This window comes from Silene latifolia, chromosome 5 (assembly GCF_048544455.1).
Source record: "Silene latifolia isolate original U9 population chromosome 5, ASM4854445v1, whole genome shotgun sequence".
In the NCBI taxonomy this organism is placed as follows: Eukaryota; Viridiplantae; Streptophyta; class Magnoliopsida; order Caryophyllales; family Caryophyllaceae; genus Silene; species Silene latifolia.
In genome coordinates this window covers 88,122,162-88,148,032 of record NC_133530.1, presented here as the reverse complement: position 1 = coordinate 88,148,032, position 25,871 = coordinate 88,122,162, and the positions used below count along the sequence as shown (strand labels likewise).

General features: G+C 39.7%; 1 protein-coding gene and 1 non-coding gene across 2 annotated transcripts; both read right to left on the bottom strand.

The window, feature by feature from the left end:
- Positions 1 to 638: 638 nt before the first annotated feature.
- LOC141657794 (uncharacterized) lies at positions 639 to 7,676 on the bottom strand. Its single transcript, XM_074465133.1, has 7 exons — positions 7,549 to 7,676; positions 5,412 to 5,532; positions 3,473 to 3,560; positions 2,784 to 2,848; positions 1,811 to 1,879; positions 1,676 to 1,725; positions 639 to 959 (listed from the first exon to the last, which is right to left on the bottom strand). Exons 2-7 carry the CDS (start codon positions 5,439 to 5,441, stop codon positions 848 to 850), a joined length of 414 nt encoding a protein of 137 aa, XP_074321234.1. The 5' UTR covers positions 5,442 to 5,532; positions 7,549 to 7,676; the 3' UTR covers positions 639 to 847.
- An 11,004-nt stretch (positions 7,677 to 18,680) lies between these two features.
- On the bottom strand, positions 18,681 to 18,787 carry LOC141658231 (small nucleolar RNA R71). Its single transcript, XR_012549128.1, has one exon. It is a non-coding gene; the product is annotated as a small nucleolar RNA R71 (small nucleolar RNA).
- Positions 18,788 to 25,871: the final 7,084 nt, after the last annotated feature.

The following is a 25,871-nucleotide window of genomic DNA, read 5'->3' as shown; positions in this document are numbered from 1 at the left end:
GATCGTCACACTAGGCATGGATGTAGCAATGTAGGATTGTAGGCTTCCCCGCACTTACACCCACCAAACATAACCACCCATACCCACCCCACCACACCACCCATGGCAAATACGAGTTTCAAAACCATATCACCCCAACGGAAGGAAATCAACCCGTACTCGCCCCATTTACCCACTAACCATTAACCATAATTTTAATCAATGGGTTTTACACTAAAAGAGGATTGAATCATTATAAATTTCCAAAAAATTAGATTTTATTTTTATAATTTAAGATTTTCAATTAGTTATAAAAAAAACATTGTAAAATAGTCCTAACAATATTTTTCTTTTTTAAAAAATAGTTAACATTTTTTTTTTCAAATGACCGGCAGGTTGGCAGGTACAAGTTTCGTACCCACACCACACCAGCCATGGCACGTACAAGTTTCACACCCACACCCACACCCACACCCACACCCACACCCACACCCACACCCACACCCACACATCACCTACCAAAGCTCTATCCATACCCGCTCCAACTAAGGCGGATGGAGTGTGAACAACAATGCCCATCTGTACCCGCTCCATTGACATCCCTATTCATACCCTTTTCCATTGGAATCGCGCTCTCCCAAAGCAAGGACAAAGCGAGATATCTGAAGTACATGTGCAACTTAATTCAGTCGCTATAAGAGCTCAAATATGCTTACAAATCAGCCTGAGTATATAAGCTTCAATTATACAACAAAACATCATATACGATATTCTAAAACGGGGCGAAAACCTGAACTAAATGGATAAAATTCTCAGTAATGCAGTGTTTGAGCTCGCAACAGATAACTATGGTGATATTATGCCTTTTTCACGACAAACTCGTTTGTGTAAGCTCCAACTGAGCAGTAGCAGTGTTAATGGCATCAATCATATCCATCTTTCCCCTACTTAAGGCTTCGTCAATTGGTGTTCGTTCATGGCTGCACACAGAATATGTCAATCAGAAGAAAAATATTTACGAAGAGGCCCGTCTTTTTTAGTTCTAGCTAATCAAGGGTACCGTTTCTTTAAATCAATACAACGATGGGAAATAACACTTGGATATCTAAAATTACGCAAACTTTGAACCTATACTTGTTCATTATAGCAGGGTTTCGAACCTCATAAGGTCAGACCGTCCCTTACACGCCTTTATTCAAACCTTGACTACTCAACGGAAAGGCTTTTGCTTTAAAAGGTTGCGGCGTAGCCACTATTAGTTCAAAGGAGTCTTGAGACCCCACAGGTTTTGAGACAATCGATCCGTTTTATATTGCTTTTTTGTCAGATTTGAATTTTTTTAACAGGTTTATGACCCCATGGTAAAACGCTTCATGAACTAGTACAGCAAGAATAAGATAACCGCAGTACCACTATGGCCCCTGCTAGTGGCAAAGTAAGGGTGTTAGATATACACAGCTGTATCCGTGTTTTAACAACACAGAGAAAATGTTTACGGATGACCCATGATGAAAATTGCTTGAACAATGCATTGACTTATTGCTACTTGAAAATAAAAAAAGTGGAACAAGTTCAGTGAACATTTTGCCTTAACCCATCAAGATCCAAAACTAACAAACAACGATAATTTGCTGCTTAAAAAATGGAATTGAACTAATAGGCTAAATTGTAAGTCGATAAAACTCAGATAACGAACCTGTTAAGCACCGAGATATTTGCCCCGGACAGTATCAAAGTTTTAACCACCTAAACACAATACAAATCCCATTGATGATTCAAATTTCTTAAGATAGTATGAAATCAATAATTCATAGATGACTAGAATCAGTACTTCTACATGCCCATTAAGGCAAGCCCAGTGGAGAGGTGTATTCTTCTCCTCATTCAAAGCATCGAGATCCTGTAATAGCCAGCCACGACACTCAAGTCAATAGAAACAATATGCAACTAGGGTAATAAATTATCATCTTACAGTGGCCAAATGTTTTGACTTGATTTTACGACGAGGATAACAATAGAGATCACACACATTAATGGTATATTATGTTCCGTCATCAGATTGGATAAGGGTTTAAATATTGGCCAATACACGGCATATCGCTCTCTCTCTCTCTCTCTCTCTCTCTCTATAGGTTTCCCCGCTCACTACTTCAATATATTTCGACAAGTGGCCAAAGTGTTTTGACTTGATTACGCTGAGGATACGCCGTATTTTACTAAGCCACTATTTATACTGATACAGAAAATCTTGGGCAATATTTACCAAAACAGACACTCTGAGGTAATCTTGGCAATATTACTTGGTAACTGAGATATCGGGTTTTATGTAAATAACTATAACAATTAGTCATTACTGCTAATAATTCACGAATACTATTTGTAATTGGCCAATATTTTACCAAACATTCATAGGCAATAAATTACCAAACAACTAGCATCGTGGAGACTAGCAGAACAAGCCACCATAAATCCTACTGCTAAAGTCAATTAATGATGCAAACTTTGCAACCCTATAGGCGACATACAAGAAACCTAGGCTGAAGAGCACACAGCTTAAGCCATTTCTAAACTCAAATGCAGTTCAATCCTATACTTTATCACCAGCCTTGAGAATTTTCAGATATAAAAAATGGTTACTTTTTGGAGGACTTGTTAAGATTTGTGATTGAATATTGTCAAAAAAAAAAAAAAAAAAAAAAAGATTACGACAAGGATTGGCTCACTGCCATATGAGTCGCTAACTATGGTATTTAATGCATTACATCAAAGAAAGGGGACACATTAGACATGGCAGTTATACTTACCACGCCTTTACCCACAAGGTACTGAACAATGTCGTGATGACCATTGGCTGCTGCCATATGAAGAGCTGCAGAGAAATACATGTAGGGTAAAACCAAAAATAGCTATATGAAAGAAAACACTATCTTAACAAGGTCAAAAGCTCCAATACTATTCAGTTGAAACATGGAATACAAAGTTGAAGTTAAATGTTCATAGCAATGAATGCCAGATTTTCTCACAGGTAGTTGGCAACAAAATTTATTAACAAAAACTGTATTGTTCCACAGTAAGTTACACACGAGGAGAAGATGAGGGCGAAAAATGATGGGAGAGTTGGGAATCCAATTTCACACAACCAATACGTAAGGCTACAAGTGAACCCATGTTTGACAATTGACATTTGGACATGAGCACACTTCATTTTAAGCCAAAACATGATACATTCCTACAAAAATAACCAGGTTCGACAGTCAGGCATATACCCCTGTTGTATACTGCTAACCTTGCCTAAATAACTTAGAACACAAGTATTCCATTCCATGTATGATGTTTAACCCTAAATACTTCTCAAATCGAACTCATTTAATCTAAGTAGTACTCCGTATCACATATTAACAACTCGACGTGATAACACAACTCAAAACAAACAACCAAAGACAATAACATTCTGCAAAATAAAATTTTATATCTAACAAAGACTTGATTAAACCTGTGCGGCCTTGAGAATCCTTGACATTAAGAGAGACTCCAGCAGATTCTAAACCCTTGACGTCATCAAGATCATCATATCTAGCTGCCTGAGGATTAAAAACAAATACTTCCCAATTAAAACTAACCAGTGGCTCATTAGCTCTTTAACACATGAAGAATAAACAAGTTAAAAAAAATTCAGACAACACATAAATGACCACAAATACTTAGAATAAGAAATATGCATGTTAATGAATGATTCATTCCTCATAAGAGCTTCCTCATAACAACTGCAATTTATATAGAAAAATCCCTGCTTTATTTGAGTATACGAGTAGTTGGATTACTTATCAATAGCATTTATATAATTAACAAAACAATTTAATCTACAAAATTATCAAAAATACATAAGTCTCACAAATGAATAACAAATGCTATAGAAAAAGAGTCAAGTTTGTAGTGAAAGATTTCAACTTTCATGTAACTCTATGAAACAGGTACGAGATTATGCACAAAATATTGAACTTTGTACCGAAAGATTTCAACTTTATGTAATTCTATGAAAAGGGAGCTATTATACACAATAAATTAAACTTTGTACTAAAAGATTTCAACTTTTATGTAATTCAATGAAAGGGTACCAAATTAATTACATAAACATCATTATTCTGTAAAATAGTTACCAAAATACAGGATAATTCAGAAAACAAAGGATTCCAATTATTTATTAAAAAAAAGGATTATTTCACATGAATAATCCATCCTATTGGTGTTCATCCTATATTAATCCAACCTTCATATTAACCTACAATAATATTAACTATCACACAATCTCCCTAGCTTGCACTTGCCCACTTAAACGACCTGCTAATTCCGGTTCTTCTTATTTAATATGGCTGCCTTCTTCTTCTTCATTCCATCTTCTTCTTCTTCTTCTTTATTCTCCTTAACCTCTCAATTAGACCAAATCATCTTTCTTCTTCTTCTTCATTTAATCATCTTCTTCTTTATTTAACCCTATTTAATCATCTTTTTCTATCCCCAATTTACATCCCTTTTAAACCCAAACTGCCTCATCAATCATCATTCTCTATATTATAATTTCCTCCCTTTGCAAACACTAATTCAACCAAATCATCATCATCATTAATGGCGGACAACAATGAAGATTCACTCGTAAATGGCGACACTAACACTATGTCTGAATTCTCGCCACCATCGACTTTCCTTCATAAAAATCACCTCAAACTTCGAGTTCCAGACTCGTATTGCCGATTTCACCGCCGAGTTAGAGAAACTCCGAGTCGAGAAACAAGCACAAACGACGCTTCCGAGGCCAACCACGAGATTCGGATTTGCCGAGTTGAAAAGGAAGAAAGTCGAGGTTGAAGGTAAAGTCAAGGTTATAGAGGTGAAGATGGAGGAACTTGTCACAAAATCCGAAGAAAACAATAAATTGATTGGCGGTTTTTATGGTTCAATCTCGAATCAATTTCCATCGATGGTGAATTTTTGTGGGTTTCAATCAATTTTGAAATCCCCCAAATTCAACAAAAAAAAAATTAGGATTTTTGGTGAAAAATGAAGAATTTGTTAATCGAATGTTGAAGTGTATTGTATAATGTTAATGAATGATGAGAATGACGGATTCGTAAATGAAATGTTGAAGATTTGCATTAGAAAGATGAAGATTAATGTGGTTTACAGTGGAGAGAAGTAAGAAGGGAGGTAAAAAAATAAACTTTTAGGCCATTTAACAAAGGGTTTACCTGTTTTAACGGGTAGCCCTTCATAGAAGACTAAAATGGGAAGGTTGTTGGATAGTTAGTATTATTGTAGGTTAATATGAAGGTTGGATTAATGTAGGATGAACACCAATAGGATGGATTATTCCTGTGAAATAATCCTAAAAAAAATTAATGGGTTAGTAATAAAAGTTAATTAATTAAATTAATTACCTCAAGTAGGGCATAAATTTGGTCCTCCATTTCTGAAGAGAGATCATTTTCTCGGTGTTGTTTTCGCCCCCATTGTTTTCTTCTTGCTGCTATAGTGAGAGGGTTCAGGAAATCAGTTCACCTACAAAATTGATAATTATAATGATTATGGATCATAGGTAACATGATATGGGCCTTTTTTTTGCTAAGAAATACGAAGTATGAAAAGAGGAGTCCAAATTATTTTATATAAATTTCATCAATAAGATTAATTCATTAATAATCGGTCTAAACCAGAAGCTAAGAAAAGCATGAGATTACAAGTATAGAATTGGGTATAGATGAATGTTGTGCTAACATATTAGCACTCCCTTCGTCTTGGTCAATAGTTATCATTGTTTGAAATTTCATTCACATATTTCAAATGAAGGCAATTATTGATTGAGGCCAGAGGGATTAGATTTTTTTGGTCAGAAAATCACAAAGGAAATACGATTACAAGTGAGCAAACTAGCAAATTTCTTTAACTTGTTAACTAAATTAGATTCATCTCAATAAAATAGAAGATGGCTATGCTCCACTGGACATAATATCTCAAATCTAGTTAGTAGTGTAATTGAGTATCCATAATCTATCTTTTAAGCCATTCTTATATTCAATGGAAGTAGTCGTACAACACAAAAACTGAAGTGCCTCATGAAAGAACAAGTAGCTAAGTATGCCTTCAAGAATTGCATAAAAAGCTAAATGCAACAGTTTCTTCAATGTTCCGACATTTCAACAGTTTAACATATAATGACATAAGGGGAAGATCCGACTTATTGACAGAAGTTTAAAATTCATCAAACAGCAATACCAAAATAAAGATAAAGAACTACAAAATTAAAACATAATGCAATATCACAATCATCAAAAGACCACTCGAAAATAATCATAATGATAAAGCTGACGGTTCGAGAATCAACTATCGTATAAAAAACCATTATTGAATCATCATTACCTAAATCGTAAGTTTTGATAATAAACATGATCAAATTTTGCTATGTGAGATATGAAAACCATAACAACTTGACACTAAATAAACCAAATCATATGACCTAAGTTTTGATTATCTAAAGTCTAAACACAATATGAAATCAGCAAATATATTCATGGAATCATTAGTTAATTACCTGGATCAAATCTCCATTAATATAAATAATAGTAATAATAATGAGATGGTAATTTAAAGGCAAAACATCAGTTATGCACCTACTTGTTTGTAACCATTATTTTCGCTAATACGGAGTATAGTGTAAGGCGGTTTCTCTATTCCGTCTTGATGATTGTTAATTTTTTATATTTTCTCAGCTGATTGATAATTCATGTAATCTCTTCTTGAAACATAATCATTCAATTTTCATTGCTCGCAAATCACAGGCTATATTATTCCGACACTCCACATAACTTTCATACCCAATACTCGATACTCTCAGGCTTGCGCATCTCATTTTAAGCTAAAACACTAGCATTTTTACGAAATAGACGAGTCAGACACTCGCATACAACACATAAATTACCAGACAAATAATTTTAATGAGGTTTAGCAATCCTAAACCAAAATTTGCACAAAACAAGACCGCTTTAAGTAGAACTACTCGGATTTCATTATACTTCATTTGTCTCAGTCATTTGTTTACATTTTATAGTCTCTATGAGGAGTATTTTAATCAAAGGTAAATAAATCGAGACGGAGGGAGTATATTTTAGCGAATTAAGCAGAACTACTCGGATTTCATTATACTTCATTTGTCTCAAGTCCTTTGTTTACATTTTATAGTCTCTATGAGGAGTATTTTAATCAAAGGTAAATAAATCGAGACGGAGGGAGTATATTTTAGCAAATTAAGCAGAACTACTCGGATTTCATTATACTTCATTTGTCTCAAGTCCTTTGTTTACATTTTATAGTCTCTATCAGGAGTATTTTAATCAAAGGTAAATAAATCGAAACGGAGGGAGTATATTTCAGCAAATTAAGCAGAACTACTCAGATTTCATCATGTATTTCAGCAAATTAAGCAGAACACCACTCAAATCAAATTAATCAAAATTTGGTTCGCCCGATTATATTCAATGAAATATCGAAACGACAAAGGAGAGAAATAAAATGAATTACCTTGCGTTGGTGGCGGTGGTGCGTGAGCGGCGGCGGTGGTGAGCACGGCGATTTTGACGGGAGAACACGGTGGGCGATTGATGGAGGGTTTTCTGTGAAGGTAACTGGCAATATCGGGTTAAGTGCTGAAGTATTGTGTTTTTCTTTATTTTATTTTTTTTAAAAAAAAATTGTAATTGTCGGTCCCTCCCATCAAAATCAAAGGTTACATTTAACGTTTTGGCACTATTTATAATTGTAGAGAATCTTTGGTATTATTAGTAATGTATAAGAGAAAACATAGTCATGCAATATCTTGTTTGATTCATCGTCATGAATGCTATAAGAATATCAGGTTTTTATAATTTTTAATAATGTGTAACTAAAGATATTCACGTTGCAAAACGCGTCTCAGCAGCGTAATAAAGTCAAATGTGACCTTTGTTTTGGATGGGAGGGAGTATTTTCTACCCGTACATAAAGTACTTACTAAAAGGCAACTCCATTGGAATATGAAATTCATGGGAAATAAGGGGTCGTTTGGTTAAGGGTTTTTAAGAAAGGGTAAAGGAATCAAAGCTAAAATAATTATTCCTTTTGCCCATCTTTTACCCCCAAGTCTCTCTAACGCTTTACCCCTCACCCCTATGGGAATGACATTTCCTTTCCCCCTTCAACTCACTTACGTCACCGCCACTACAAGACCTACGACCACCGCCACGAAAATCTCCAGGCGACATCCTACTGATAGACCCCACCTCCTATATCCACGGACCACGGCCACCACCGTAGCCTCTTCATCCCCACCTCAACAACCCATCACCACCACCGACACCTGCCACCAGCAACTGCTAACAACGCCGTCAAGACCCAAGCCACTGTCACCGTCACCGTCCATACACGACACACCTCCTTACACAACACACCTCCATTGAACTTGGTATCTTTTGAATAAAATGTCTATACGCATATCAATTAAAGTACTTGGTATCTTTTGAATAAATTGCCATAACTTACTACATAAATTGAGGGTAACAACTGATTTTGCATAGGCAGCAGCCATATATGGCGATTTCAGCGGAGGGGTTTTTGGGGCTAGGGGTGGTGTTGATGGTGGTAGAATGGAGGTTTCAAAATGGGGGTTCGGACATGGAGAGCGCGATGGTGGTTGAGGTGTCCTCGGCGTTGACGGTAGTTGAGGATGACGAGCATAGATCGCCTTTGCTGTTTGTGGTGGTGAATGTTGGTGGTGTAAGATAAAATGGGTGGTAGTTTGGGGTTATTGTTATAATGTCATTCTTTTTTATCAAAAAACCAAACAACAAAGTAAATTTTGGCTAATCCCATTTCTTTCCCCGTATTTCCCTCTCTTAATTCCATTCCTTTACCCTTTGATGAACCAAACGCCCCCTAAGTTCCAACATGAAATTCATGTGAATTTAGGAAAAAAAAATATAATTGTTATTTTCTACATGTACTTGATTACTTGCAAAATTCTATACAAAATTTTCAAATTTTCCCGGCTTTGTCAACCTCATTTCGTATAAAAATAAAACAAAACAAAATAAAAACTAAACCCAATTCAAATTCGGACCATCATCATCATCTTCCAATAATTCTAAATTATTAGTTGCAAAAGACTCATATTGGGAAGGTGGAAGAGTAGAAGCTTTGATAAATCGCTCATTTCCTTCTCGCATTTCTGTGAGCATGTCTTCGAGCATTTTTATGATACGAGCCTCGGACGCTTGTTGTTCCAAATGATCTTGAAGAAGCATTGCACGCTTCAATTCTTCTTGGCGAGCTACCTCCCGACTTTCGCAAGCCATGAACTCAAAGAAATTCCAAAGCTCCGGCCCAACCATGTAGTAGACACTCCCATTACTCAAATTAAGAGCCTTTTCACGAGTCTCGAGATTCATGCCATCAAGCACGAGACAACCCAAGTAATCCGCATCAAGGACATACCCAAGGGAAATGATGGGGATGAGTCTAGTGTTGCGGTAGTAGTAAAATCGAGCATAATAGTCATGGAAAGGCTCATCCTTGGATTATGGAACGAATTCGTCATTCATTATGAGAGGTCAATAGCTTTATCACCTACAAAAATAGGCACTAAAACTACAAGAAAACCGTGAGAATATCCCAAGGAACAAGTGTTCCCCGAGACAAAATAAAACAAGATAAAATTCAACAACTAATTAGCAAACAAAACCGTCTCCCCGGCAACGGCGCCAAAATTTGATAGGCTATCGCACACCTATGCAAAGATAATATTTATACTCTAGACAACAAATGAATGTAGTACTTAGGGATCGAACTCAAAGGAGACGGGAGTTATCAATTAATTGTTATGGATTGAATTTTACCTTGGTAGATTATTGATTTTGATTGATTGGGTTGAATTGATAAAACAAAAATAAATAAAATGTCTAGGGAGGTCGGGTCGCACATGCTAATTATGTAATTTCTCATGTCAAGTTAGGAAGTTGATTTTACGATAAATATTTAGGCTTAGAGACACCTACCTTACGATATTAGTGTCAACCATAGACCGGGTCCTAGAAAAACTCTCGTCCATGACTAGGTCGTCCTACTACACATGCTTAGTCTAATTCGTTTTCGTGCCTCTCGACTTTTAGAACGAATGAACAAACTTAATAAATAAATAAGGCCTTAAACAAAGATTAAACATTAAGGTGCAAACATGTGATAGAAACAATTAGACAATATTAACTTATCCTAATTTTGACATTTTTATATTACTTAATCATGCATGGCTTCCCTTACTCCTTAGACAAATCCAACTACTCTAACATGGTGGAAATGTAAATTAAACTATTGATAAATGAAATGGCAAACATAATCAAAATATGAATAAGAAATTACCTTGCAATTGGAAATGGAAATGGAAAAACAATACTTGTAATATAAATAGCTTGTAAATGTAAATTGTTTTATAACTTGTAATGTAAATGGGAAATGTAAATAACATAAAGTAAATCTAAACTAAACTAAACTAAACTAAGAGTTAATCTAAACTAACTACTAAATTTAGAGAGAATTTCTATGTAAAAGTGTGTAGAAAGATGGTGTGTCAAGGTGTGTAAAGGGTGTGTTGATCAACACCCTTTATATAAGAAATAAGGGAGTAAAATTTGTAAAGGAAACCAAAATGGCATCCTAAGCACACTCTTAATTTTCCTTCAATTCTTGAGTAATTGCCAAGGGAATACAACGTGAGCCATTAATCCCATATTTAAGCCTCCGATTAATTGCTTAATAACACAACTTAAGAGCATCCTAAGCTTGATATTTTCCACATGAATTTGGACTTTTCTTTTGGGCTCTTTGTATGATCATTTTGCTTTCATTAATCCATGCTTCATATTTCTTGCTTGGGCTTGGCTTTCATTACTTTATTTTGGGCTCCAATTGTCATTATGTTTGCTTTCACTTAGCTTAGTGAACTTGGTGGTTGCTAATGTGATAGGAAAAAACTTCTAAATGCTTAGATTCCTACAAAATGTAACAAATACAAGCAATACATCTAGAACACAAGATTAGCTCACAAATATACTAATTAAAGTATGATATACAATCAAAACCGAGCTAAAATGAGGGGTAAAAGTATATATAAAATGAACACATCAGGGAGATATTATATCCAAGAATCAAAGTGAATTCACGCTTGTCGTCTGGTAGACTTATTACGGATAATGTGTTGGTGGCCTTTGAACTTTTTCACTATATGAAGAATACTAGAACCGGTGAGGGCTATATGTCGCTTAAATTAGATATGTCCAAGGCCTATGATCGTGTTGAGTTTTAAATGGTTATGAGACGAATGGGGCTTGCTGGTGGATGGGTGGATCGTGTTATGCAATGTGTGTCAACGGTGTCCTTTTCGGTCTTTGTGAATTGTGCCCCTTCTGAAGTGTTTTACTCACAACGAGGTCTACGACAAGGTGACCTGTTACCGCCTTACCTCTTTATTATTTGTACGGAAGTTTTGTCGGGGAGTTGAGGAGGGCTATGGAACGAGGTGTTATCCATGGTGTGAGGGTCTCGCCCCATACTCCAATGATATCTCATTTACTTTTTCTTGACGATAGCATCATTTTTGTCCATACAAATTTATAGGAGGTTAGGCAGATCAAGCTGTTAGCCTTGAGAAGACAACTGTGTTATTTAGTTAGAGTACCTCTTTTGCGAAGAGAGCTGACATGGCAGGGCTTCTTAGAGTCCAATTGTTGAGGAGCAGGAGCGATATCTCGGACTGCCAGCTGTTATTGGTAGATCAAAGAAGAATGTTACGAATACAATTTGTGGCAAGCTGTCCAAAAAGTTACAAGGGTGGAGAAGTTTATTGCTCTCGAAAGCGGGAAGGGAACTGGTGATAAAGGCAGTTGCCCAATCAATATCTACATACGCTATGAGTGTATTCAAGCTAGCTAATAATTTTTGTGATAGTTTGCGGTCGATTGTCTCGGGATTTTGGTGGGGCACGAAAGAGGGGAAGCGGAAAATCCCTTGGGTCGCTTGGAATAAACTGTATGCACCGAAGTGTTATGGAGGGCTTGGGTTCTGTCACTTTCACAAATTTAACATGGCTCTTTTAGGCAAGAAAGCATGGCGGTTGATTACTAATAGGGACTGTATGATGGCATGAGTATTACTGGGGAAGCTAGAGCTGTAATACTCAAAGGAGCGAGAGGAAAATAGGGGATGGGTTGAGTACGTGAGTATGGAAAATTGTTGGATTCCGAGAACACGGACGAGACGGATAATTTCTCAAGATGGCAGGCTGATGAAGAGATGATTATGGTGGAGCTGTTTAATGGCAAGGGAGATGCTCGCACCTAATTTGACAACTTTTCTTTCCTTTTGAACAAGCTCGCATCATGAATATTCGGATTAACGATTCTAGACGATCGCTATTCTGTTAGGTCGGCTTACTCAGCTATTGCGGAGGATGGAATAGCTATGGCCACGACTTCTAGCAGGACCGAGGAGCGACATCTGTGGAATAAAATATGGAGGACACTGGTGATCCCTAGGACTAAAATATTCATGTGGTAGCTTTGTAACGAGGCATTGGCAACCGAACAATAATTTAGCGAGACGAATTCCGGGTACTTACTATTTATGTCCTTTGTGTCAGGGGGATAAGGAAACTCATCTCCATCTATCGTCTCCAATCAAATTGTCGGACATTTTTCGCATTCTTAACAAATACCCCATTTTGCGATTTATTTCCGCAAAATCAATTTTGCTAGTCAAATTCTTCAACACTATTTGTAATACCACAGTTTTCTGGTCCTAAGTTACTTGGTAGAGTAAGTGGAACTCGACCGATTTGGTCGTCGTGTGTCTTCTGGTCAGGATACTGCCCTGGAGCACTCGGCCGAGTAGTGAGATACACATCCAAGTAGGTCATACTTGGCCGAGTACCCCAGGTACTCGACTGAGTCCGGTCTGACGGGTTTATTTCCGCGGTTTTGGTTATGATGATTAGAGGCTATAAATTTCGTATTATCAGTTTACAAATCACTTTTTACAAAACGTGACGACGCCTATCACCTCTTTAATCACCTTCATCACTTACAAGGCTATTTGTTAGATCTTGAGTCTTCGTCAGTCTTCGCTGTATCAATTTCCGTTGGTAAGTCACTAGTCCCTTGTTTAATAGTTATGTTGTCATTTAGGGTTTTGCCCTAATTGTTTAGATTAAGCAAAAGGGGTTAATTGGTATGATTTTGACATAGAGTATGGTTGTGATTATTGCTAGGTGACGAGTTCGTAGAGGAACAATACTAGCTTCCGCTGTTGCTTGTTGATCGCAGATTCACTAATAAGGTAGAGTTTTCCCTACTTAGTTGTCTGATTAATTGGATATAAGATGATGATGGTTGATGTATTGGCATGATTACTTTTTTTTATTGTGATTGTGATATATTGGATGATTTGGCTTGGCTGTCTGGTTTGTTTCTGGTTCTAGGGGTACGTCCTCGACTGAGTGGAGTCATCATCGGGAATGGCTTAACGCCCTTGATTTTCCCCTTGTGGTTCTCGTCACAAGGGGGATGTACACATTACTGGACATGGGTTATATATTTGTTTTTGGAGTTGAGCGGGGCTTAAGTGGTAAGGCCGAGGTTCCCACTGACGATGTGGATTATCTGTTGCGATGGGTAGTTTGGCAGGGCTACACATTTTTGTGTGTAGTTAGTGATTGGTGATTATTGGAGTCAGAGGAATGTGTGATGCACTGCTTGGACGTTTATTTTATGGCATTCCTTATTTAGGTTAATCAGTTAACTGACCCAGTTGTTTTTTTACAAAACTGTGGTGATCCATTCGGGGATGGTGAGCAATTGATAAACAGGTATGCAATGGATAGCTCGTGGGTCATGGCTGAGATAGAGTCATTACTTAGCTTTAGCATGTCTAGTTTCCGCTGACTTTTGATACAGTTGTTCATCACATTCTTTTGAAAGTTTTGTAGACCTTTTGGATTTTGGTTTTCAGTTGTACGCACTATAAGTTTATAAACCTTAGTCATGTTTCTTTATGGTCACTTTTGATTTACTGTACCTCGGGCAACCGAGATGGTAGCACCTTGATATGCTAGGGTGGTCCTTGGTAAGACACCTTGGTATACGGGGGTGTTACACTATTACACATCCAAACTTTGGAATTTATTTTGTTTAAACTCGAGCTCTATTTTTGACAAATTCAGAAGACGGTTTTAATCCAAAACGACCAACTCAATTTTCGCAAAATTCAAATCAATTTCCGCAAAATTCCAAATGTGACATTTTTGTTGCAAAAAATTCAAAGCATATTTTAAACGCGCAAATTCAAATTAGCGAAGCAATTTCAAAATCAACTTTGACCAAATTTCGAGTCATGACAGTTGTTAAAATTTCGACAGCATTTTGTCTGTTTTAGGTGTTTTACGTGTGTGTGTGCGCTACCTGTTGTCTGTTTTTTTACCCTAATATTCATGTGTCAACTTTGTAACGAGGCATTGGAAACAGAACAATAATTTAGGGAGACGGATCCCTTGTACGACCTATTTATGTCCTTTCTGTAAGGGGTTGATAAAACTCATTCCATCTCTTTAGGGAATGTGTGTGTGTGTGTGTGTGGGGGGGGGGGGGTGTTAGGATTCAATAATCTCATTAGTTTACATATTCATATATGAAATGATTTATTTAGTTATGAAATGATTTATTTAGTCATGAAATAAATACAAGATCTTATGCATGCAAACTTAATAAAAGAGATAGAAAAATCAATTTCTCACCATCTTATTTTTGTCATTTGTCAATTGTGACATATGTGACATGTTACATGACATGTTACATTATAATGCATTTTTAACATATTAAAAAATCATTACATTAATTAAATATGTCACATACAAAAATAATTGGTAATTCACAATTACTTGTACCAAAATGGGTCATACAATTATAAACTACAACAACTTGTATTTATAATAAATTATTCATTCTATTTCAATTGTTTCGTAAACAATATTTTAATCTAAGTAATAAAAAATTCGATTACTTAGACCGTATCTAATTTAATCGAATTACGATAAGACACGTTAACTATACTCACAAAATCATCCGTCAATTTTAAGCAATTTAATTAACTCGTATCGGCATACGATTAATTAAATAATCAATTAAGAGCGTCACCCTATAGGTATGACCTAAGGGGATCAACTGATCACCACCGTCGCACGACAATAAATGTCAAACTCTAGTCACCAATCATTACCGATATGTGTGGACCAGTTGATTTGTAAAATATTACATCCCACATGTATTCTTAAAATGAGATTTAAACATGTGATCATAATGATCGACAGTTGTGATCGCATTATTGTCGGAGGACACATATTCCAACAGGGGGGGTGGGTGGGCTGAAGTTAGGGTGTGTTACGGGAGGGGATTTGAGTGGGTGAGAGAGTTGGTTTGTGAGGTGTTGAGGGAGCTCAATGCGAGGGAGGTGGTTACGTTTATGACGGGTTGTTGGGCATTATAGGAGAGGAGAAATAAACGGGTGTTTGAGGGGGCGTTGAAGGGACTCAGCATGGTGCTTATGAGAGTGAAGGAGCTGCGGAAAGAGATGGTAGAGGGTGACGAGGACGAGGGAGGTAGGAAGGTAGAAAGGTTAGCCATAAGCGTACTGGTGGAGGTTATAAGGAAGCCAGGAAGGTTGGACCAAACCGCGTACGAGAGAGGTTAAGGTTAATATTAATGCGAATGTGAGGGACGAGGTACGGGTGGGATTGGGAGTTGTATGCCGGGATGAAAGGGGTTTAATTCAATGGGATGTCACCTTGTAACGGAGGAAGGATATGGAGCGAAGAGAAGCGGAAGCCATGCTATTGGGGCTTAAGGAATGATATAGGACCATTTTGCACCCTTTTTCCCTCTATTTTCATGCATATTCGACTCCATTTGAGGCGGTTTTGTACCCCCTTTCCTCTTGTTTCTTGTCCCGATTCCCTTTTACTATGACCCTGTGGCCCCCTTGCAGAAATCGAGGCGGGAACGGGCGAAATGAAGCTAGAAAGACGGGAATACTAAGCCACGCATGAAAGATAAAGGAAATGATGTTGAGGAGTACTCTCAGCCGGCAGCCGGCCAGCCGGCTGGGAGCACATATATACATGAAATGAAGGAAGAAACAAGGAAGGAGTATCCCAGTAGGTGGCGGCGGCTAGCCACTGGGAAAACGCATTGGCCGAGAAACAAAAGAATTGAAGGAGTTTACAGAATCTCCCAGTAGGTCAAATGGCCTGGCACGGCCTAAATTACCGGGAGTTCCCAAAGGCAAAAGTCAAGATTCAAGGTCAAAAGGTGTCCCGCCCGGTCAGGGACCCGGCTGGCCGGTCGGCCGCCACACACCGATGACTTCCAAAACTTGTTCAAACTTCCAGAGATCTCCCGGCCTGGGCCAGCACCGGCGGTTGACCGGCCGGGGAGTGCGTATGCGTGTTTCAAAGCCCATTTCAATTTCTGTCCTAATCCTTGTGGAACCTATAAATACCCCCTCTTAAACCCCTTTTGTACACGTAACCCTAGATTGAATATTTCCCCTTTCAAGTTTAAAACTTTGTTAATCTCTTTGTTAATCTTTCCTTAATTAGAGAAGTTCTTCAATTAAATAGTGATTGAATTTGGGTTTGTAAGAAGATTGAAGGTTCTCCTTCTTTATTATTTCTATCCATATTCCTCTTTTGTTATTGAGTTGGTATTAATTCTCTCCTTATTTTCATTTGTTTACATTTTGTTCTTCCTTCAAAGTTTGTTTGATTGTTTATGTTAAAATTGTTGGTGTTGTTTGTTTGTGGTTGTTATTTTCATCATTGTTCTTCTTTCCATTGTTCATCTTTCCTTTGGTTCTCTTTCATTTGTTCATACTTGGATAGTTGTCCTCAAAGACTTAATCTTTGAGTTGATTTGGTTAAAGATTGTGTCTTTTAGTTTAATCACCCTTGTTATAAGATTAAATCATCTTTCTTTACAACTATTGTTGGATTGTTGCATGTTTAGTGGTAAAATCCATCTTCCACCCATGTTTGTGTTCAAAGTTTCCATCTTTGTTGTTTATCTTGCTATTAAGAACATGATTAGTGAGTAGTCTCCTTCTAGGACTCGGTTTGACCAGATGTGGGTAATTTCACTAACTAATTATCATTAAGGGCTAATTTTGTGGAGGAAATTGGTGAGGGTAGTTTAGAGGAATTTCATGTTTAAGGTTTGGTTCTTGGGTATTGTCGACTCTTGACCCTTGACCACCAACGAGAGTTGGTTAGGTTGTTAGTTGGATATTTGGGAACCGACCCTTGTCACCGACTAAGGTTGAGACCGAAAGGGAGAACCGAGGAAGGGTGCCTCTAGATTAGTGTTTGAAATCGACCCTCGAGAGAGGAAGTGGGATGACCCGGAATACGATGAGGGCTTAATGACCTTGACCATTTACTTGACCTCCTTGGGAAAATGCATGTTCTTGGGGTTGTCGAGTTTTGAGTTGGGGATACCGGCTTTCGAACCCGAGAGGGGGGTTAGCCGGGGTAGCTAGTGTCCTATTTCGAACCCGAGAGGGAGGTCTTAGACGAATTAGAGCCATCTCCCCCTCACCTACTTACCCCTTTTGATTGGCCTAGACGATTAGTATGTGGAATTACTCATGTTCATGGTCGGACCGAGTTCTAGTCCTTCTCTTTATTTGATCTATCCCTTATTTTTTAGTTTGTTCTTGTCTTGCCTAGTTTATAGTCTTTTAATTGGTTAGTTTAGTGCTAGTTTGTTACCCCCAACTTTGTTATCTTTCGACTTAGCTAAGCTCAAGAATATAGACAATTAGTATTCACCCCTACTCCTTGTGGATCGACCCTCTAGAGTGTACAACGATAAAATCGTGCACTTGCGAGGTTTAACTTGAGACCATCAAGTTTTTGGCGCCGTTGCCGGGGAGTACGGCTTGATATTAATCGTTTTTGTTCTAGTTTAGACTAAGTCCTTTGTTACTAATCCTTTCTTTCAAGTGCTTAGGTCTTTTGCATGAGTAGGCGACGAAGACGAGGTCAACCGATATATCAACTTGACCGCGAAATTGAAGCCACGGCAAGAAGACTTAATTCTCTAAGAAGAAGGGGTTTACTTGATATTCCACCTATTGAAGAAGTTAATCACCAAGAAGCTACCGAAGTTTTTGAAAATCCTTTTGGGGTTTTAGAAGAAGAACCTAACACCATGGGTGATCCGGTTCCGATAAGAGACACTATGGCTCCTAAGCACATAGTCAATCCAAGCATCCAAAGGCCACGAATTCAAGCTAATAACTTTGAGATTAAAAATGCCTTGCTCAACCTTGTTCAAGACAACCAATTTGGAGGAGGTCCCTTGGAGAACCCAAATGATCATCTAAATGATTTCCTTGAAAATTGTGATATGTACAAATCAAATGGGGTTTCCGATGACGCGGTTCGCCTTAGGTTGTTCCCCCGTTCTCTTAGGGGTTCGGCCAAGGATTGGTTGAAGAATTGTGACCCGGATTCCTTCAAGACATGGGATGAGTTGGCTTAGGCATTTTTGAACAAGTATTTCCCACCCTCAAGAACGGCTAAAGTCAAGAGTGAACTACAAAGCTTTACTCAAGAAGAGGATGAGACATTATATGAGGCATGGGAACGGTATAAGAAGCTCCAACGGTTATGCCCTCACCATGGCATCTCCGAGGCCGAGCTAGTTAACAATTTTTACAAAGGGTTGACTCAAGACCTTAGGCTCTCATTGGATGCGGGATCGGGAAAAGGTGCCTTAGACATTTTGGGGCATAAAGCGGCAAAGGAATTAATTGAGGAGATGGCCTCAAGAACTATGGAATGGGGAAGTGATAGGCAAATGAGTAAGGGCAAGAGCAAAGATTCTAATTCGGTTTTGAATGTGGAGGTTAAGGGCATGCTAGATGAACTCACCCAACAAGTTGCTTTGCTAAATTCAAAACCTAAAGGCTCCGACATGAGGCAAGTCTTGTCTTGTGAGTTGTGTGGTGAACAAGGGCACACTCCCATTGGGTGTCCCTTGATTGCACCCCTCCAAGAGGAATGCTATGAGCAAGCAAATGGAGTTTGGGAATCAACTAGTGCAAGGCAAGGGTTCAACAATAATAGCAACAACCAATTTGTCAATGGAAAAAGAACTCACCCTTTCTTATCTTATGCTTCACAAAACATTCAAAATCCCACCACTTCCCAACCCCAACAACAACAAAGGTTCAATCAAAACTCTCAATTCCAAAGACAAATTCCACCCGGTTTCCAAGGGAAACAATTCGTCACACAACAACAACCCTTTGGGGGTTTCAAGGGGCAAAATTTCAATCAACAACAAACCCAAAATTTCCAACCACAAAACCAAAACTTCCAAACCCCTCAAAAACCATCTTGGGAACAAGCCTTTGAACAATTGGTTATTGCAAATCAAAAATCCGACTCAAAGCTTGATAACCACATTGCCTCACAAAACCGGGTGAATGATGAAATACGGGCATCACAAAAGGCTACGGAAACTCATGTGGCCCAAATTTCTCAACAATTGAGTCAATTGGCTCAAAATCCGGGGAAGTTTCCGGGTAATACGGTTAACCCAAGGGAGATGAATGCGGTATTTTTGAGGAGTGGAAAGCAATTGGAGGAGGTTGAGAAATCTCCTAAGTGAAAGAGGAAGAGGGTGACTAATGAAGTAGTGGAAGAACACCCGGTTGAAGTTGTGAAAGAAGATGAGATTGTGGTGGAGAAGTCTAAGGAGGTGGAGATGGTTGATCCTCCAAATCAAGATGAGCCTATTGCAACTAAGGCCAAAGAATGTACTCCACCACCAAGGGAGTATGTAGCACCGGTGCCCTTTCCACAACGGCTTGCAAAGCCTAGAATTGAAAAGAAATATGAGAAGTTTGTTGAGATCTTGAAGGGAATGAATGTCACTATTCCTTTCCTTGATATGATTACCGAAATTCCATCTTATGGCAAGTTTCTTAAGGAACTTGTCACTTTGAAGAAGAAGAATGGAGAGGTGCAAACCATCAACCTCTCCAAGGAATGTAGTGCTATTCTTACTCACACCAACAAGCTTCCAAACAAGTTAGAGGACCCGGGTAGCTTCTCAATCCCTTGTTCTATCCAAGGGGTGGCTATTAAGAGAGCATTGTGTGATTTAGGGGCTAGTGTGAGCCTCATGCCACTTTCAATATTCAAGAGGCTTGATTTGGGAGATTTGAAACCAACTAGAGTTTCACTTCAACTTGCCGATCGTTCGGTCAAATTTCCCATTGGTGTGATCGAAGATGTACCCTTGGTAGTTGGGAAGCTTGTCATACCTTGTGATTTCTTTGTTATGGATATGCCCGAGGATTACCATGTGCCTATTATTTTGGGGCGGCCTTGTCTCGCTACCGGTGGAGCTATGATCGATGTAAAGAGTGGCAAGTTGTCTTTACAAGTGGGTGAAGATAGAGTGGAATTTGAACTCCACAAGTCCATGGAAGCTCCATCTCTAGGTGACACTTGTTGCATTGTAGACATTCTTGAGAATCCCATGGAGGAGCATGACCCAAAAGCTTCCTCTATGGATCCTTTGGAAACTTGTCTTGTTAGTGGGTATGAGGTCTGACACGCCTGTCGTTGACCTGTCAAAAATAAAACCTAACGGTCTCAACTAAATATGTAGTAGAGGCAGTCGAGTATCGAATCCTCAGGGAGGTAATGCAACTACAGCAGTCTATCTCTAATCCTATGGTAACAATGGGGTTGATTGAATTTTTGGATCTAGACTACGGAGTTAAAAGAAGAGAAATAAGGCAGAGAGCAGTAAAGCAAGAAATATGGATTAACTATCAATAAGAGGGAGACATGTCGGGAACTCGGTTCACTACGGTAAATCAACAACTTAGCAGCAAATGACTCAGACGAACTAATGCGAGACGGATATTAGAAGGTCCTTTCGGTCCACTTCCCACCCTAAAATACCACTAACTTAACTTTCGTCCTCATTAGGGCAGTCTACTGTTTATAGCAGGCCTGTTTAATCCAATCTTTCGATCCAGGACTAATTGTAGCCGGTTTAATAGGTGACATAGAAGCGTGCACTCAACTAGGTCGGTGATTACAGTTATATTGCTATAGTGACAGAGTCTCTTAGTCAATTCGTCTAATTCATTCACTACGTCGTCATTATCCTACCGCAGATCCCCTAATCCCAACATGAGGGGGAATTAGCTACTCATATTCATAACTAATCTAACAGCACATAAGATTCCAGCAACAGACATGATGATATAATAATAAAAAGCAATGATTAACAAATTAGGGCAAGGGAAATAAGAGCAATAACAAGAATTGAAACAATAAATGAAGGTTAATTATTATTAAGAAAAGGAGGAGATTACAATCTGAGCAATCCGGCGTAAAGAACGACGAAATCCGAGTGCAATAACCCCAAAGTGAAAGCAACGTAAAACTAACAGTAGGTTTTCTAATATGAATGATAATCTAAGAGTAAAGAGTAATTAAAAGCTAGATAAAGATAAAAGAAGATGACTAATAACCTAGTTAAACATAGGTTATATAGCCAAAAAACCTAAGTGTTTATGCGTAAGTAATAAAACACGGACTAATTAAAGCCCACAGACGAAATCCTCTCGATCGAGTGGATTAGACCACTCGATCGACCAATGTCTCAACAGGAACTCCTCGATCGAACAGCAGGGTTCTCGATCGAGGGCTTGATCAAAGGCTGGTTACTCGATCGAGAAAGGAACCACTCGATCGAGCTCAGGGACCATTCGATCGTCCTCCGCATACTCGATAGACCACCTATCAACTCGATAGACCACTTGGGTCCTCAATTCAGCTCACGTCTTCACCAAAATGCTTCGTAATGCGTGCCACGACACTTCAAGTACAGCATCTCACTCGGGATAATCCGTCTCCTCTAAATGCATGCAAAAAGGACGAAATAGAGCATGGTTTCGCTACTTTCGCGATTATTCCTACAAAAAGGACAAAATACACCAAAGTAGACAATTCGGGGCAAAATACCATAAAAACAGTATATAAATGCATGGAAATACGTGCTGAAATAGGCCAAAAAGACCGTACATTAGGCACGTATCAAATCTCCCCAAACCAAACCTTTACTCGTCCTCGAGTAAACTCAAAACTAAACTAATGGAACGGAAATGATAACTCGAGCTAGCCTAACTTGTCCACTTGAACCACTTTAATGCAACGTAAATTAATGATTAAAGCTAGACAGTCAATACGCAAACGAATTATAAGTCATTCGGAAATAAAAGTCGACCTATCGACCTTGCAAGACCAACAAAACCGGACTCTCACGTGGTCACTCTTCTCTCATGAAGCAAAGGGCAAATGTTGTATGTAAAAGAGAGAAGAAAAACAGTCACTCACCTAACTGCGACCTACATAGCATGCATGCAACAAAAATGAAAGACAATTCAAGTACTAATGCACACACTCCAACCAATAATGTCCGTCACACGTAGGGTTTGCAAATGATATGGGAATAGTGAGGTTCAGGTGAGAAAAGGCTAAACAAGTTATGGAAATGTGGAGGTAAAAGCGTCAAGCTAGTTCCTAACAGGACCATAATAAACCATCCAGATCTCAACGTATCGAAAAACTAACACAAAGTGCCCTTCACTTGGCACAAAACTCACTAGACCGGAAACACAATCTCCTCAAAAAAATGTAAAATAAGAGTGGAGGAGTCAGACGGTCACAAAGTTCCCTTTTTTAAACACCGTCTGAGACAATTAACAACCAACCAACCCTCTTGTCGATTGTACATCTTCGAACATCTTCTCAACTCTGACAAGAGGGTACAACTTTTTCCACAATCTATCGCTCTTTTTCGTGAATCACATGACTTTTTTTTTCATTTTCTTTTTCTCTTTTTTTTTCTTTCTTCACGTTTTTCCTCTTTTTCCAATACTTTTTTTTTTTTTTTTTTTTTTTTTTTTTTTTTTCTTTCCTCCTTCCTCAATTCAAACACCAACTCCAAATGAGAATTACGGACCAAACTGCAACTGAAAACATACCACAAAAGGACAGACTAACTAGCTTGACTAGGCAGGCTTAGTTTGGAATGTGGCTAATGGGTCAAAAGGGCAAGTTTTGGTCAATATGGAGCTAAATGGGTGAAAGATGTAAAGAAAGGGAAATTGCAAGACCCTCCCTGCATGTGACACCAACCGCTGACCCGAATATGTGCATTTGACGAGAAATTGAATGTCATAAATGTGCAAATGAGACAAACATGCTATGCAAGGAGTACTACTCAAAATTCCTAATGGACTGGTCATGAATGTCACCAGTTATGGGCTCTAAAACTCAGAATTTTTAAGTAGTTTGCCAGTTTATCAGGTCAAGTCTAAACAGTCAGCTATTATTTGAACAGAAATTCGTAGACTATGCGTATGACAAAGCTAAAAACCATCGATAAAGTGCAAGGCTCAAGTGAATTGACAAGTTAAGTGCAATATCATCACGGGAATTTACCGTTCCGACTCAACCTATATGCAAAAATAAACGTGAATATTTTTTGAATTTTTTGAATTTTAAAATTTTTATGAGATTTTTGATTTTTATGAAAATAAACAACAATGCATACTGAAAAATTAAACGTGAATGCAAAACAAATGCAGATGCAGACTCAAAAGGATGCAATACCCTCCCCAAACCAAAACGGACAACGCCCTCGTTGTCCTCCAGCATACACCAGCAGTAATATGGGGGATGGGAGTATACAACCAATAAAAAGAAAAATAAAGGAGACGAAAAATAAAAAGAGTGAGAGAACATACAAAACACGAACTTCCCCAAACCAGCCAGAAAACTGGGGAAGTGAGTAGACCAGTAGCTACTCGTCGTCGGCAAGCTGTCTCTCGTGCACTCGGACTCAACAAAACGGTCTCCCCAAACCAGCAACAAACAAGGGGAGACTCGGTCATCATCATCTCGGCCGATCATTCGGGCCGGGGTACGAACGGAGGGTCACTCGCCTCCTCTCTCGCGCTCTCCGCGCACCTTTCTGCCGCCAGAACCGCACCTCTCGCTCTGCTTTTGTCTCCTCCTTCTCCTCATCTGAGTCAGAGGATAATGAAGGGTACCCGTCCGCTGGGTATCGGTAGAAGGAAGGATGCGGCCACCCCTCTGGAATCGGTCGCCGGGCCCGGATGTGGAACTCGTAGAGAGGGAATACGGCTAAAGCCATATCCCGTCTCATCTCAGTAAGGTACCTGCACAACTCCGGAGGCAAGGCATCACGACGCCCTTGGTCTGTGACCGCGGGCGCCTCTAAAGCGGGAGGGCAAACAAAATTGGCCGGAAAAGCCGAACCAGAAGGAGGGTCAAGTGGGGGTGGAGTGAGTGAAGGTGTAGGCTGAGGCGTGGGTGTCGGTCCCACTGGGCTCGAGTCTGAGCCTGGGAGCTAGAAGATGCTCCGGCCTCGCGCTTCCTCTTCTTCGTGGAAGAAGAGGGAGGGGTGAAGGTAAGGTGGTAGGTAGGTGGAGGTGGCCTCGCTCCCTCATCAGCAGAGGAGAGCGGTAAAAGTGGGGGAAGGGTAGAGCACGGCAAGGTAACAGACGTGGAACCACAGATCTTCCACGTCCTCGCACTCCCCTTCGCCCGGGAAACCAGGTCAAGGTAGCCATGGCATCCGGTCAAGATAATCCACCCCATCGGGTGCAATGAGTGAAGAGTCGGTAGGGTACGGTGGCGGGCAATCCTAGTCACCGGCCCGCCGCAGACAATCTGCGTTCTTAACCCGAGTCCCAATACCGTTCCAATCTTTGAGCTACCAGAAAAGCGATGTTCAGAACAAACGGGGTACCGTAGTCAATGTTGAGGTACCCCGCGAGAATGGCAAGCTCAGTGTTGGTAACGTTATTGGGCTCGGGGCGCCCAAAAATGGTCTCTGCTAGCAGACGCAAGTAGTAACGGGGCGCAGGTAAGTGAACCTGAGCTCCCTTCCTTGCCTGGAAGGGGGTGTGAGAGAGAGCAGCCCAGAGTAGCTGAAGGGGCTCTCGAGGTGGGGCAGTGGGACCATCACTAACTAGTCCCAAAACCTGCCCAAACTGAGCCAAAGTCCAGTGATGTGACTCGTTACGGAGTCGGAAGTGAATGCGAGTGTCTGGAGTGGTCACTGGTAGGTGTCGGTGTCGAAAGAGTAGGAGCTAAAGAACTCGTAAGTGAGGGTACGAATAGTAGCCTCCTGCATGTGAATCAGACCCGACATACCCGTTCCGTTCAATAAACTACAGACCTCCTCATAGATGCCTAGGGTCTCTAGGTCAGTCCGCGCAAGGAAACGGGTGGAGGAGAGGGGGCAACGAAGTAGAGAAACTAACCGTGTCCGGTGAGCCTCTGAAGTAAAACGTACCGTGGGCAGCTTCTTTACAGGTGCGAGAGCGTCCTCTCCCGTAACAACAGCCTCAGACGGGCTGGAAGTGAGGGCTAGCTGGCTAGCCTGCTGGTGAAGTCTCGGTGGCAGCATACCAGGCTGCGGAAAACGGGGCGTCCGTCCACAGTCCTGTAGAGAGAAAGGCCTGGTGGGTGTGAGGGTGATGGCCTGTGAAGCCTGAACCGAGCTCCCGGCTGTGCTAGCCGCGGAGTAAAAGCGTCCCTGCGGTGAGACAAGTAAAAACTTTGCGGTGGTGACCAAAGCGGAGCTAGTGGCAACAGCAGGGGCCACTTGCTCGCTCACAGAAGAGCTGGAGGACGTACTACTAGAAGG